The sequence below is a fragment of the Apteryx mantelli genome, chromosome 17 (genome assembly GCF_036417845.1).
Source record: "Apteryx mantelli isolate bAptMan1 chromosome 17, bAptMan1.hap1, whole genome shotgun sequence".
Taxonomy (NCBI): Eukaryota; Metazoa; Chordata; class Aves; order Apterygiformes; family Apterygidae; genus Apteryx; species Apteryx mantelli.
The window spans coordinates 6,297,769-6,313,676 of NC_089994.1; the positions used below are offsets into that span (position 1 = coordinate 6,297,769).

At 53.1% G+C, this 15,908-nt stretch overlaps 1 protein-coding gene across 9 annotated transcripts; it reads right to left on the reverse strand.

The window, feature by feature from the left end:
* Positions 1–45: 45 nt before the first annotated feature.
* On the reverse strand, positions 46–11,922 carry VSIG10 (V-set and immunoglobulin domain containing 10). Of its 9 annotated transcripts, none has more exons than XR_010885876.1 (9): positions 11,700–11,900; positions 9,410–9,694; positions 3,954–4,235; positions 2,809–3,102; positions 2,163–2,273; positions 1,642–1,654; positions 804–952; positions 480–637; positions 46–318 (listed from the first exon to the last, which is right to left on the reverse strand). XR_010885876.1 is itself a non-coding variant. In XM_013956894.2 (8 exons), exons 1-8 carry the CDS (start codon positions 11,782–11,784, stop codon positions 567–569), a joined length of 1,290 nt encoding a protein of 429 aa, XP_013812348.1. In that variant the 5' UTR covers positions 11,785–11,900; the 3' UTR covers positions 46–566. The 9 variants fall into 9 exon arrangements, 5 of the variants coding, with proteins under 5 accessions (XP_013812348.1, XP_067162896.1, XP_067162897.1 ...); XR_010885875.1 differs by having other exon boundaries at positions 46–335; XM_013956894.2 differs by having other exon boundaries at positions 46–637.
* Between the last annotated feature and the right edge of the window lie 3,986 nt (positions 11,923–15,908).

Here is a 15,908-nt window from a genome sequence, read left to right on the forward strand (position 1 = left end):
GCACAGACGAATTCCTCTGACTTAGGTACAGAGCAACATTTCAGATGGACTTGGGGAAAAAATTATTTATAATAAAAACCATCAAGCCTCCCTGGAGAGTCTGCATCACTCATGTCCTGCCCACACACAAGTAGTTCCTTCTGCTGTCCCGGGACCCAGCTGCTCGAGGTGACTTTCTCCATCGTGCTCCCTGCAACCACGGCATTACTCATGGTGGCTGACCAGAATCCCGTACTGGTATTCAAGTCTGTGACAGGCATCAAGGTGAGCGGGCTACTGGGACCCATTTCCTGAGCTCTGCCTGCCTTGGGATGCCACCTAGTTAAAAAGGATACCTGAGACAAAGAGGAACACGGAAAGAGAGAAGAAATGGAGAAACAAAGCTGGGGGAAGGATGGAGTGAAAACTGGGGAAGGGGTGAGTGGAGAAGGAAGTGGGGATGTTCTGACCGAACCAGCCCGCTGCACGACCCTAACCACCTGGGTTCAGCCACATGGTAATGAGGATGTGTTTGAAATTGGGTTTCCAGCTGGAGCTCTCTGCATTTCCGCAAGAAGGGATGGAAACTATGTGACTGGTGTATCTTCTCTCCTTGTTTCCTGTGGTGAGACCCCACCGTGCTGTTCACCATCGTCACCTACACAGGGCATAGAGCAGCAGCAGCATCACAACAAGAGCCAACGAGTCAGAGAACAGGAATTCCTCTCTCCCCTGGCAGATGCTCCTGGAAGACCTGCAGCTTAGCAAGAGAGCAGGCAACTCCAGCCCCAAAACTCAGCCAGCGAGCAGGCACTAGCGCTCACCTTCTGTGAGGTGGTTGAGGATGCTGTTCCCATTGACCAGTGCCATCACCTCATGCTTGGTGGAGCTGCCGATTATCTCCTCTTCCCCCTTCCCCTCATCATCCTCTTCCGAGTCCACCAGCACTAAGACATCATTTGAGTCTTGATTTCTGTGAACAGAAGAACAAGCAGAGGTGGGTTTGAAAGCTGAAGACAGCTTGTCCTGACTCCATCCCTCCGGGCTCTGCTAATTCTATACATCAGCATGACCAATTTTGGAAGACTATTCCAATCCTGCACTAACCGTGTTTGAAGAATAGCTGGTCTTGGACCCTGCTGGCAGCAACACCACCAACAGCAACCTATACTGCTTCCCACCTGTCTTCCAAAGTCCTCCAACCACTTCACAAATATTCATGTGCTAAACTGCAAGAGCCCCTCCTGAGTGGAGTTACTTTCCCCTCTTGTATAGATGGGGAACTGGAGGTATCCGGAATAGAGCCATCCCACCTCGCCTACACCAAGGAGCTCTTCTGCACAGCCTTCTCCCACACCAACAGGTGCCTTGATGGCACCATCCCTGTGCACCTGATGGCAATGCCATCCCTGCTCTAATGCCAAGTGCTTTCCTCCACCCTCATCCTTCTGCTCCCCCTGTAATGCCAAGTCTCACCCAGGCGCACTGACCCCCTTTGGGACTGTGCGATGCCCAGTCTCTGCACAGCTCCCACATAAGCACAGCTTTGCTCTGGGGGCTGCTCTCGCCTCAGGCCACGGATTCCCTACCTATGGATAGGGCATGTCTGCCATGATGCGGAAGAGTTCAACCAGGACTGGGTTGGGGAAAGTCAGCACTCACCTGAATGCAGTGCCTGAACAGGAGACAACAAAACAGAAAAGACAACGTTAGAAACCACGAGCAGTCCCTCAGACAAAGCACCCTTGGTTTTACTGTACAATCTCTGCCTAGTCTGCCCGCAGTAGGATGGCCTCTGGCAGTCACATGCGGCAGTACGGATGGAAGGGTGGTCCTCTGCCCCGCTGGAAGGGGAAAGCGGTCAGCCTGCCCACATCGGATGCATCAGAGATGTCACCAGGAAAGGGGAGGACAGGGTCGCCCCAGCACAGGACAGGTCTCCTGGGGAGAGGGAGCGGGGAAGGAGTCTGAAGCACTCAGCTGGAGAAGGGCTTTGCGTTTCCAACCCATCTGCCCCCAGGGCTGACGGGATTTTTACCAGGAGCGGGATGTGGTCCAAGTCAGTGGCAGACTCCAGCAGGCCAGAAGAGACAAGCAACCCCCTGAAATTGCAGGTTTGGGATAAAACCAGGACACCCCAGTAAGGATAAGCCCCATCCCTGGCTTGCGTTGAGAACTCCTACCTCTCAGGCACAGGAGGGGATGGTAGTACAAGATGATGCCGGAGATGAGGAGAATAGCCAGCAGGGACAGTACCACCACTGCACCTACGATCCCAATTATGTTCACCGGCTCTGCAGAGAGAAGAGACATGGGAGGTCAGCTTGTCACCTGGACCTGGATGCGCTCAGTACAAGCAATAAAGCAGGTCTCAGTGTCATCTCCGCTCTGATTTCTCATCATTGCAACAGTCCCACCAGCACAAGGGGCGCTCACGCCTCATTGAGACGGACAACACTATGACAAGACCCTTCATTTTTGTGTCACTTGCATTAAGTGAAAGCAAATCAATCCCTGGCTGTTGGGCCTTGAGCAGCTTGGCCTGCGGAGATGCATCTCTGTCCCCACAACCCAAAGGAGGAACCAAGGATGTAACTGCACTCCTCTCCCAGGCCCCTTACACTGAGGCAAGGGGAATCAGGCCTTCTGGGCTTGTGGGGTGAGGGGACCCAGTCCCGCATCTGTGCGTGCTGCTGCATCCCACAAGCATGCAAAGAGGGCTCCTGGTGGCAAACAGAGCCCCCTGGGAGCTCTCCCGTGGCTGCTGTTAGCTGTGCCCTTGTCTCCTCCTCACTCCCTGCCACAGTGACCCCAGGCAGCCCCACTCACGCTTCACCGTCAGGCAGACGAACACCTCCCTCAGCCCCACGGGGTTCTGCGCCTTGCAGACGTAACAGCCCCCATCGGCGCCCTGGGAGCAGTTCCGGATGGTGAGCTGGGACACGTTGCCCTCCTGGGTGATGAGGTACCTCCCTCCGGGTTTGATTTCCACCTCCGGCTGGGCGATGCCCTGCAGCCAGGTGAGCCTTGCTGGGGGGGTGCTCTCGGTCACACGGCATGTCAGGGTCACATCCTCGCCCACCAAGCAGGTCTTCAGGGGCTCTGACTCCAAAGAAGGGATCTCTGAATAGCACAGGGGGGAAGAGAGTTAAGGAGCGGAGGGGGGAGCTTAACGTAGCAAGCTATCAGCCATCTGACTGATTAATAATCATTAACAGGAGGAAGTCAGGCAGGAGGCTGGGACTCGAGCACTGCAGGTTTATTCAGCTGACCCACGGGACTCTTTGGTGGCCTCCCAAGGAGCAGTCTGAGTTCCTTTTGCACCACTCAGTTCTTGTTTTGACACCTGACTTCCCCAAAGAAGGATGTTTGGAGGGTGGCCAGGGGCCCTGGATGGGAAGGTGGCAGAGAAGAGAAAAGGCAGCCCAGGGATTTTCCATTGGATCAGCAGAGCCCTTGTTTAGCCCTGACAATCCTGGGAGGACAGATACAGCTCAGGTTTTTAAAAGTCACTTTAGTCACCCTTCCTTAGACACCTGAGGGGGTCTGAGAGAGTATGGACAACCCTCCTGCTGCAAAGCCAGCCCTGCTAAACTTTATCTTGAGCAAGTCACTAAAATCACCTGTCACTTTCTCCATTCCTGGTCGCAGGCACAAGCGCTTGCACAGGTGAGAAGCTTGGTGTAAGGAGCGGATTTGTCAGCCCCTGAAAACATACCCAAAACACGACTCACCTGCAACTATGCCATGCTGGATCTGGGCTGCAGGACTTCTGCACCTTGTGTGGTCACCTCTGCCCAAGCCAAACCCCGCCACGCTGCCTTGTTAGCATCTCCCCCTGCAGCGAGCGCCCACAAGCCTGGCTTGCCTGACAAGCGCTTTAGTGCTCTGGAGGGCAGAGAATGACCAGGCACCTGCCTGCCCCGTCATTAGCAGGCTCATTAATAGCTGATAAAGTGGGCAAGCCAACTCACTTATCTCCACAGTGCACGCGGGTTCCTCCTGCTTGACTACATGGCTCCCGACACACTTGAACACTTTGCGGTGGGAAAGGCGGGAGCTGTTCAGCGTTTCCACGTGGATGTCGGCGGAGTTCGTAGAGCTGATGACCCAGCTTGTGTTTTCCAGATCGCCCCCGTCTTCTCTCCAGTGCAGGGTGGGGTGGGGATACCCCCCAGGCCAGCTGCAAAACAGCTGCAACATCTGTCCTGAGGAGGAGGTTCCAGCCCAGCACTTCGGGGACGACCATGGTGGATCTGTCAGCAAGAACAGCACGTGGTTAGAAACACTTCCAGGTCACAGCTCTTGGCATCTCAGGATGTGCTTGTTTTTGCCTTCACTTCCCTTGAAAGACTCTCTGGTCTCTCCACTCATTTTGCTCCCTGACCCATGTCCCACACCCCCAGGGGAGCACAGCTCTGAGCAACAGCCAACGGAGGCCAAGAAGGAGGCTGTCCTGTGAAAGGCACCACAGCAACCCCAGCCAAGCCTTGAGGGACTAAAACGGAGGGGGGAAAACAAACTATTGCCACAGTTTTGTCCGAGAGAGACATGATAAGCATCTAAAAACACAGCAGGAGAACAAAATCTCCATGCTGCCCTTGGCAATTCATCACAGCACAGCTCCTCATGCCCAGCTACAACGGCGTGACGCAGATTCACACCATGCGAGAACAAGGCTCTGCCTTTCCCCCCATCACTGAAACAGGCACTCCGATTTGCCCAAGGGAACATGGAAAACCTCAGGACTCTTGCCCAGGCTGAGCAGCTTGAGGATGACGACAAGGGAAGGAACGAGAGCACTCAAACCTGCAGGCTGACACCTCCTCACCCCTCCACAAAGAGCGTGGCAGGAGGCAGCCACAAATGGGGAGACGCTGACAGTCACTGCATTGGGACCACCTGGAAGAGGCAAGGGGCAGGCAAACGTGTATCTGTAATAAATAAAGCTAGAATTAGGGTTAATCCCTGAGCCCTAAAGAGGCCTGCCAGAGTGGGCTCAGCATTCCCTACAAGTGACTAGGTTGGCAAGACCAGTAGGGTCCCCACATCAACCATCTCCATGAGATAGCACTCTCTTTTGCAGATATGTGGCACCTACCACCAGTAGCTTTCAGTGTCAGAAGCAAGTAACCAACTTCTAAGAGGCACCAGTCCAAAGCTGGACTGCTTCCCAGCAAGCCCAGCATAACGTTGACGAAGGAGGCTGTTCCTAGTGTGCAAGATGCTCTGTGCCTGCAGGGAGCCCTGGTGACTCCAGCTTGCAGTGTCAGGCCTTCGGACACGTGCCACTGAAGCCAACCCAAGCCTGCCCTGCCCCTTTCCTGCACCACTGTTGGTGCCACGTTGGGCCAGACTGACTAACTCAGCCACACACTGCAATCTGTGTCCACATCGCACTGCAGCAGTGGGGACAAACTCCAACAAAGACAGCAGGCAGGCAAAGTCACTGCTGGCCTCATGCCAGGGCCGATCGCTAGGTCACAACCAACACTGCATTTGTTATTTAAATATGGAAACAACTGAATGATGGCAGGAGATCGGAAACCAACAGAAACCCCAAAGTGATCCCTCTGGGTAGAGCTGGGGCAGGACGTGGGCTCACATTTCCTGCAGCGTTTGAGTTCCTGCCTCTCTCCCACCAGCTGGTTTCTTTACATTCCTGACCCTGCCCAAGAGTACAGTTTTGGTGCTGAAACTGTAACACATACACGCATGCACACACATGCACGTGTTCATTTAACAGCCATAGGGATTCTGGACTCTGACCCAGGCAGAATTAATACATTGTGCCCCCGTGGCTGGCTTGCCTGATTCTACGCTGAACAAGACCCCACTGAGAGATCAGACGCTGCCAGACAGCCCCAAACAAGAGCTGTCAAAGGGATGTCTGATGTTGATTTTGCAGGGTGTTTATTCAAACAACCTGACAGATGACAGAATTTAGAGTAGGAAACAAAATCACAGCAAAAAAACAACGTCCCAGGAATAATAAAAGCAAAGAGCAGCTTCTAACTAAGGTGTGTCTGTTCCTTCTGGGCAGAGAGCCTGGAGCTCTTACCTGGGAGCTGGTCAGAGAAGAGCAACCCTAAATGGCTGCCTGCTCCAGCCCAGATGGTGTTAAAATGCTGTTACCACAGCTCTGTACCTGTAATAAAACCAGCTCTTCTCCCCACCGGCCACTCTCATTCACAGCTGCCCAGCCTGGAGCAGGGCAGAGACCTCACCTCCTCAGTGTGTGCAGTTCAGGTAGGAAAGTCCCAGGTACCAAACCGGAGAGGGAGAGGAGGGGGACAGTGACTTCTTTCCACCTGGGGTATTAGGGGAGGAGAGGATACAAGGCACAAAGAAGAATCCTCCCCACTCCTGGCCCACCTACTCCTACCTTTGTCCTCCGCTGGGTTCCAACCAGCATAGCCCGTGCAATGGGCAGTATTTGAGAAAAGACTTGCTCCTAAACAGCAATTCTGTGTGCAAGAAAGATGCTTCCCCTTCCCCAGGAATGGCCATTTGAGAAAGTCCTGCAAGAGGGATGACTAGGTTTCCTGGCACAGGGAAAAATTGATGCACAGAAACCAACCAGCTAGCTCACAGTCTGGCACGAGGGCAGCAGTGGAAACAAGAGAAGAATGCAATCTCCAGTACGCAACCGATTACATACAGCTAAATGGGCTCAACTAAACTTTGCCTGTATACGCTTAAATGCCAAATTAACTTCCTACAACAAATGTCCGGAGAAAAGCATCTGCCTGCAGAAGTCCCCATCCCTTCCCAGGGCTTGACTTTCCATGAACTACACATACATCTTATATGATCTTTCAAACCATCCAGTTCTGGTAAGAAAGTTCTCTACATATCCTCTGTTCCAGCTCTGGGGAGGTATTACAACCAATCCTGAATCCCAGCTGTGAGTAATAAGAGCAACCTGGCAGCCTGCATCATCAGAAACCACCCCGCATCGAGAAGGAGACACAGCCTTTCCAGACTGTCCAGCAGGAGAGCTACATTTTTCATGCTGATTCCTGGAACCTGCCTCTTGAAGTCATCAGCTTTACATCCTGAAGTCCTGGGCTTTTTCATTACAACTCTTTGTCTGAACACTAAGAAGAAATCTTTTCCCAAATATAAAACCAACCAAACAAAAAATACCAAAAAAAACTAAACCAGCAACAAGGGCCCTCTGCGTGCAGGTGCATTTGTCTGTCCCTGAGGCCAGAGAAGAGCCAACAGAAGCTTATATCAAATTGCATACAGCCATACCAGGAAATCACTTGGAGGTGTGCAATTACACATTTCCTTCATGCCATGTGCTTCCTATCTAACGCAAACACAGAATGATGGCTCAAAGCCTCAGCTGGGCCTCTGTCAAGTTGCTAGAAGGTTTCCCCTGTCCTTTTTTTTTTTTTAAATACAGTTTAAGGCAGAAAGAAAACTTTCAAGAACATCCAGCATGAGATAGACTGAAGACTGTCAACTGGTAACTCCAACATGAAACCTACAGATCCTGGATGGCTCTTTCAAACTATGTCTGAAAGATTCACTCCATCCCAAACTAAGTTGCTCCAATGGCTAATGACAGTGAGTGTGTGTGTGTAGGGAAAAAAAAAACAAAAAACAAAAAACAAAAAACAGGCCCATGCTTCTATCCTGAATTGTTTGGCTTCAACTTCTGGCCTTTGCTTATACTTCTTCCACTGATCTAAAGCACAACCAGAAATCTCTCTCTCCCCCATGTTAAAGATACCCCAGTGGCCCATATCACCTTTGTAACCTTCAGAAATCACTTGAGAAGTTCTTCATTAACAAATGAAGTTCAGACTGCAGTACCAACACTTGGCATGTCCACAGCATTTCAAAAAATGGAATCTCACTAGGAGGCACCTATACACCATTATCTGCACTCCACCAGCGAGGAAAAAGCTCAAACATTTTGAAAGACACTCACAAGCAGTCAGCAGTGGTGGCATTGCTGCTCATATCTTTTGTTCATGATTATTTTGTATTGTTGCTCAAGATCTAGGGCTCCCCCCTCCTAAGCCCCAGGCTTACACATTCTCTGAAGCAGCCCAGGGTTTGATTCCTTCATTCCAGTCTTCTGTGACCCTTTCCAATCCTATCTGCAGATTCCTTGCCCCAAGAGAAGAATTTTTACCCATTTGAACTTTCAGAGGTTTAACCTGTACTGAACAGGTACAACTCTTTTACAACACACACCCTTATTCCATCAAGCACTAAGAAAGAAGGAACACCCTGAATGCAAACAGAAAACCAAGCTAGGATCTGGCACGCTGAAGGTGTTGACAGAAAGACCAGCAAGAAAGGGAAGAGCCAGCGGAGCACAGAGTATCACTGATACAGAGAAAGCGGCAGCAGCCTTTCCCTCTTCTAATCCCCAGAATATGGACTGGGCTGGCATAAAGGACAGCGGGTCACAGTCCAGGTCTGAGGGGCCAGAGTCTAATCGCATCTGATTAGACTTGCTGAAGGGGCCAAGAGGAATATCAGCCTAGGACCTGTGCTCCCTGCTAATCTGGAGGGGGTTCCCACAGAAGAGATGAGGCATCTTGGCAAGATAATGATTCCTTGGCAGGAGCAGGAAGGACTATGCCAGTGATGTGCCAAGTGTTGCACACTAGCGCTCTCAAACCTCATCCTCCACCCACACTGTAAAGATTTGTAAGAGAATGAATGAAATAGAAATGGAAATGTGTGTAAGCACCAGAAGAAACGACAGAATAAAAGGTTAAAAAACGGCCTGTGCTGATAACAAACACATTCCCAGAATACTGCTCCCAGGATAGTGCTCCTAGCAGCAAATGGGAGGAAAACAGCATTTCTGTCAAGACTGAAGGCTGCACTCTGTAAGATGCAGCACAGTCAACTGGTCAGCGGAAGACCCTCCATCCTCACACCAGGAGGACGGCAACAAGGTTGCAGCACAGCATGTATTCTGTTCCTTTTCCTATTAGTCCAACAGGAGAAAAGACTCTAGACATCTATTTCAACCATATATTCCAAGTGAGGGAAAACTGGCCAGGCTGCTGCCCACCGTCTAAGATTTAGGAAGGCTGATGTCAGCTCAATTCTGAGGCAAAGGGCCACCTTAGAACAGCTACCGGATATAAAAAAATCTGTCCAAAACCTAGTTTATTGTCACCAATCAAGAAGGAACTGAAGAGATGTAGCGAGGACTTAACAGCTGGAGTCCCCTGTCCTGTGCATCACACAAGTGAGTCTTGCCAGGCCACTTGGACACTTGGTCTTAACGCTTGTGAGCATGGGAGTACAGTTGACTAAAATCAACTTGCTCACAGGTTTTGTACCACCTTCTCCTTTCACAGACTGTTTTTCTACCAGCACCAGATTCCCTGTGAACGTGGAGACCTGCGAGAATCAGGGGGAGAAATTCACACACACGGGACAGACTTACTGGCTACCAGGAGCTCAACTCTGTGTTCATGGTCTGTTTTGTTCAGCACTTCCTTGCAAGTGTAGTTGCCTTCATCCTGCGGACGCAGTTCTGTGATGTGCAGAGAGCTGTTGTCAACCAGGGAGAAACGGACATCCTGGGGGAACGTGACCTTTGAGGAGAAGAGCGGGGGGACAGACTGGGGATCCCCTTGAAACCAAACCACTTCAGTTGCTTCTTTGGAGACATTTCGGCACAGAAGGAGGATGCTTTCTCCAACCTCCCCATAGACCACTTCTTCTGTTCCTGCAAAACAGGAGAGACAGTGTTAGGGATCTAAGGAAGCTCCAAAGCCCCCTTCTGTCAGTAAACTTTACAGCAAGAGACTTGGACATTTGAACAGGAAATTTTCAACAATACCAGGCCAGCAGCCTCCATCAGAGGAGGATCCATCCCCTCCATCCTGTGATATAAGAGCAAAGCTGTTTTGGGGAACCTGCTGAGGTTACCATGCTTCATTACCAGGCCTGAGCCATTCCTCTTTGCCTGCCGGCTTTCTATTCATCCAGTTTCCCTTCCTGATTTTCTCACCCATTTCTGCCCAGGTGACCCTGGGGTGGGCACCTTTGCCATTGACTCCAGAATCCTTTAGAGTTGCAGTTATGGGGCTTCTTGTCATGTATTGGCACAAGGTGTTCTGGGATACATCTGGCAATTAAAAATACTCAGTGCAGACACATGATCAGAAAGAGGGACATGGCTTAAAAGGCTAAATAGGAATGCAATGCCAGGCTGTTCCTGCCTAAGAGAGATAGGCAAGATACAAGTCATGTGAGGCAGCCAAACACGAGCTCTATTAGAGCACTGGTGACTCAGGTTCGGCAGCGATGAGAGTCTAGTTTCATGGGCAGAGCAATGTTCATGCTTACCCAATATTTTGCTGGACCATGTGCTCCCCTCTCCCAAGCAGCCTCATCCCTCCACTGCTCAGGGAACCAAAAAATATCCAAAAAGAAAAGACTGCCCCCTGCCCCACGACTCCGATACCAGTAACCATAAGAGGTGGAAATCCCCCTTTTGCCCTTTCTAGGCTCTGACCCCTAGTACCTGCTTCCCCTACCAAGTAGTACTTGAACCCTACAGCAGAAAGAGCCTTATCCAAGTCAAAGGGCAGAAATCAGACCCGCCGTCTAAACCCACACAGGTGTCAATCACCGCAGCACAGTGCTCCCTGTTTAGAGAAATAAAAAGGTGGATGGGGGGTTTGGAGGGAAAGGGAGTAACAGCCAATTTGGCCCCCAAAACCCACAAAAAAAACAACAAAAAATCCTCTATTTCTGCTGCATCAGAAGGCCTGGTCACACATCTCACCACGCAAGCACTAGCGCAGCAGAGGGGCTGAGAAGGGTGAGCTACCAGAACCGCTCCTGTGCCTCCTCTGTTTGCAGGACCCAGGCTCTCGCAGCTGCCTCGCCACGGCTAACCCCCGCCAGCGCCGGCCGGAGCTCATCCTGCCAACGCTGGGGAAGCGGGGAGGGGCAGCCCGAGCTAACGCGCCCAGAGCCATAAACCAGTAGCCTGTTCCTTCTCTGGCGATCTGGCAGATTCGGCACGGAGACCAGGGCGCCAGGCGAACGGGATGATTCCCGGCATCGCCCCCGGTGCCTGCCCAGCTCCGTCCGGACGCGAGCCGTGGGTGCCTGGCTCCCAAAGGGGGCCAAGCCCATGCCACCACGCTGGGAGAGTCCTCCTCCTGCCAGCACCCGCCAGACCCCTCAGTCTTCGTCCTGCTCCTTTTCAACCCCTATTTTTCAGGGAAGGGCTGTCGTGCATTATTTGTACAGCGCCTAGCACACCAACGAAGGGACTCTGGACAGGGTCCCCAGGCCACACCAGAACACTGTAGTCAACTCCTTGACGGGCAAACGCCACCGGGACGGGGTCATTTCCACACCTGCGACGACCGGTTGGGGACAAACAGTCCTGCTTCTGGCAAAGCGCTCAGGCGCCCCGAAACCCCCCTCCCGCCGGAGCCACTTCGCGACGCCCACGCCTTGGAGCCTCACCGCGCCTCCCCCCGGGCTGCTTTTAGCAAAAGGGGATTCTTTCAAAGTCGGTTCTTTTCCAGTTACTGCCCCGCTGGAGCGGGAGGAGCTCCGGCAACGACGCCAAACGCCCCGTGCCTCTGCTGGGGCAGGCGGCGGGCTGAGGGAACGGGGCGGGCGGGAGGTCGCCCAACGGCCGTTCCAACGGTCGCCCCAACGGTCACCCCAACAGCTCGCTCCCCCCTTCCTCCTCCGCCGCCCGGTACCTGCGGCGTCCCGGCGCGGCACCAGCCTCCAGACGCAGAGAGCGAGGAAGAGCAGCGCCGGCGGCGTCCCGCCGGGCAGCCGCATCGCCGTGCACCGCGGCCAGCGCCTCCCGCCGCCGCCGGGCTCCGGCCCGCCGGGAGGCGGTGCCGCCCGGCCTCCGCCCCGGCCCCTTCAGGAGCCCCGGGCAGGGGCAGGACCCGCCCGGCCGCTGCCCGGGGCCGCTTCAGGGGTCGTGCCTCTGCCCGCGCCACCTGAGGAGCCTCCGCCGCTGGCTGCCCGCCATCTTGGCCGCCCCTTCCCCCCGCCATCTTGGCCGCCCCCTCAGCGGGGTGCTCCGCCGCGCAGCGCGGGCAAACGGCCCCGAGCGCCCCCCCTCGCCTCGCAGCCGCCCCCGCTTCCCTCTCTCGGGGAGCCGCGGCGGGAACGGGGGGCTCCCGCCCCGTCGCTGACACGTCCCCAGCCTCCCGGGACAGGTGCGATTGCTCCCAAGCCCTTGTGGCCATCCCTGGCCGCTCCGTGCTGTGGGAACCCCCTGCGCTGCCAGGGACTTTTCTCTCCATTACTTCTCCACTGATCTGGTTTGTTTTTCTAGGAGTGCTGCTTCTCCAAAGTTTCGTAGCAACGGCTGCATCCCCAGTGGGCAGAAGGGATTAGACTTTGTGGAGGGCTCTGAGCAGGAGCAAACAGCAGCAGTAAACAACTACCGTGGGTAAATGCCTGCTTTGTCATGGTCCTTGTGGTTTTTAAACAGAGGACTCCGCACTTAGCACCGACAGGAACTGTCCTGGCCAGGGCCGACAGCAGGACTCACCGGTGGAAAAGGAGGAGACAAACGGAACATATCGATAAATCAGGACTCACTGCATCGCTTGTCGAGGTCCCCGTGAAACGGGGGGAAAGAAGCTGTGGAAATTACACCAGCGCAGAGCTTGGCGTAACACTAACAGTGCCAAATTTGTATTTGCTGAAAGCAGGTGCCTCTGCAGTGGCTTCTACTTGCATTGCACCAGTTTATCCTAAGGCTGAAGACTGTCTCATATTTATAGTGGTTGCTCTGTGGGCAGAACTGTCGATTTCAGCTGAAATTGAAAGCCGCCCCCATCACGATCAGAGGCTGAAACAGCCCACACAAAGTAAAGTGAATTGGGCTAGTGACTTTGGAGCCAATATTTCACCTGTATGTGTGTGTGTGGGGGGGGGGGGGCGTGCACTAATCTTAGGTGCAGTCCAAGGACCAATACCAGGAACATTCAATGCAGAGAGGATGGTGTCTCCAGCAGGCAAAACAGGGCACCTAAGTGAAGCTAGAGAGTGAAACCCCCGACCCAGAGTCTGGATCCTTTAGCACCTTCCATAATTCAACTGCCAAAACAACATCCCCAAAAGAGTAGGGCTGGGGAGAAGAGCAATAAATGACTATCAAAATCATGATTCTTAGGTATAGGCAAAAAAACCCCCAAAAAACAAAAAACAACAACATAGCAGCACAGACCAAATAGGGACAGGAAAGAGGCAGCAGATGGAAAGGGTGAGAGGAGAACTGTCCAGAAGAGCTGGAGAGAGCTGATAGAGAACAAAACCCCTGGGGAACAAGGACAGAGGAAGGTATGAATGTTGTCAGCTTCTTTAAAGTTGTCCTCTGGATTTCTGTGGGTGAGTCTATAACAAAGCACAGCTAGTTTGCTGTGAAATTTCAGCAGCAGATACATTAGAACAAATTGTACCAAAGACATAAAGGCTTTTTTGCAGACTAATATGAAGTGGACTTAATGGTCCTTCATTGTCCACCATCACAGAAAGCTGTTTCCAGGCTGGTTTGTTATACATAGTGATATGTAGATTAATTCTTTGAGTAATCCCACAACAAGGGTTGTAAAGCATATCAGTAGCCTCATGTTCTTCCAGACAGAAGGTTCTTCTTTGGGGAAGGCACAACATGGCCAGGTCTCCACCTGTCATGACACAGGGGGCTAAGGAATGCATGGAGCAGAGCCCATTCCTCCCTCAGGGAATCACAGGGACAAAAAATGCAAATTGAGGGAGAAGACTACGGCTGAGGTGTCAGCCCTGCTCTGTGCTATTACATGGGGAACAGGGTTCAGCCCACTCTTACCAGTTTCAGCAGCAGGTGGATTACGCTCTTCACATATTGGAGTGAATACAGAGATGGCAGCAGCACCATGATCTGCCACCTCGTATGTACCCAGGGCCATGGATGGGCAAGCAGTGCATGGCCTCCTGACCAGTAGTTACTAATTGCATGGGGTGCAAACTCACTCCATCTTGGGGTCCTGCCTCTAACATCCTCCTTACTGAAGGAGGAAGCATCAGCCTGTTTCTCCACCTCTGTGGCTAGATCTTAAAGGCAGAAGGGCTAAAACTCCACTGCAGGAACTGAGAGGTGCTTGGGAGAATTTGCCAGCAGCAGAGATCCACATTTGCCCTTCCCACAGCACAGGTATTTATGGTGAGCCCTCAAGGCCGCACGGCCTCCGCTCAGCTGCCTCACTCACCAGGGAGGCAGCGGGAGCAGTTCCTTGTCTGCTGTCCTTCAGAACAAGGCACCTCCCAACCCAAAAGCCATGTATCTGGGGCACACCGAGGACGTCCTTAGCAGCCACCTCCTCGTTCTCATCTTATCCCTGCAGACACAAATGGATATGGGGATTCTTAGTAGGTCACTTAATTAACAAAGCAAATGAGAGGAGAAGAAAGACACTCAGATAGCTTGGTTACGCTCAGCAGGCCAAATGGCAGGTGGTGGATGTAGTCATGTAAGAGGTTGGCTAGGTATGCACGTGTAGCAGACTGACCCCACTGCTGTTTACCTGCAAAGGTGCTGGGAGCAGGTGTCACTTTAGAGGACCTCTTGCTGTGGGGCCAGAGAGGATTTATGGTATGAAGGGCAGCTGAAAACCTGGACCTTGAACAGGGGCTCTGTGGGGCCAAGCCAAACAAGAGGATGGCAAGAGGCACACGTTTCCAGAGGGAAATGTGCACTTGGGCCCTGTGTGCAAAGAGGGAAGCTCCCCCTGCCCTCAACGGCGGACAAACCTTTCTGTCCCAGCACAAAGACCTCATCAGGCAGTGGCAAGCGAAGGCCAAGCTCTGGAAGCGTTCCTGAGCAGACCATGGTCACAGTGGGGATGGCAATAGCAGCACTTCAGCGTTTGCACTGTCTGTACCCCCTGCCCCAACTTCCCTCACGTTGCCCCAGAATGAATCCGGGCCAGTCTCCCCGGCACAAGCTGGTGACAGACCCTAAGGTCTCCCAGTGCAGCCATCTTTGGGCCTGGAACACACTATCAGGGTGCGTGTGCAAGCGGTGGGACTCAGCAGGGAATGAATTGTGGTTTTCAAACCCAAATGAATGCACGAACCCTTCCCTTTTGCCCGGTGGACCCAGAGCCTCCCTTAGCGACGTCACCAAGGACAGCGCAGCTGGATGTACTATTACTTTCCCTCACCTCCCGGCAGCCTCAGAAAAAGCTACTTAGAGCTGAAGCATTGGCCTGAGCCAGGATCCGCGCTGGGTGGGCTCCGGGCAGTCCGGGCCCCCCCAGCTTTACTCCATTTGGTGCCCTTTGACAATCAACGCTTTTTCTGCAAGCCAGGCTGGGAGGAAACGGTCTGAGGCTCAGATGCAGCTTGTGCTTTCTACCCATTTCAGAATAACCTCCTCCGCTTGCAGAGATAACTGCTTGGCTGAATCTGTTCCTCTTTTCAGAATGAGACCATGACAAAGCAGAACAGGGAAGATTTGCTCTCCTGGGAGGAGGAGGAAAGATGTGCCTCTGATCCATAGGACATGCATTCTTCCCTGGAGTAGCTCGCTTGCATCAAGCATAAGGTAATTCATTGCAGGGCCGGCGCCACGTACCATGCAGCAGCACCTCTGTTCGTAGCCTGCGAGCGCCCTGCCAGCGCCCCGCTTCTCGCGCCTTGGCGATGCTGCCGGATCTCAGCCAGCCCCAGCCCGTGTTAACAGCCAGCCCTTGCACGGTTTGTGTACTCAGGAATTGCAGCCATATGTCACACTTGCCCCATGTGCACTTTATATTATGTTTACGGTACATAAAGCGAGCGGAGCAGAGACCAAGCCCTGGGGTGCGTTGCTTCGGGGCAACGCCCTGCAAGGTGTGGGGGGCAGGCGCTGCCTTCGGCCTACCTGCGCTCGGCTCTGTCCCGGGCTCTCCGGCCGGCCCGCC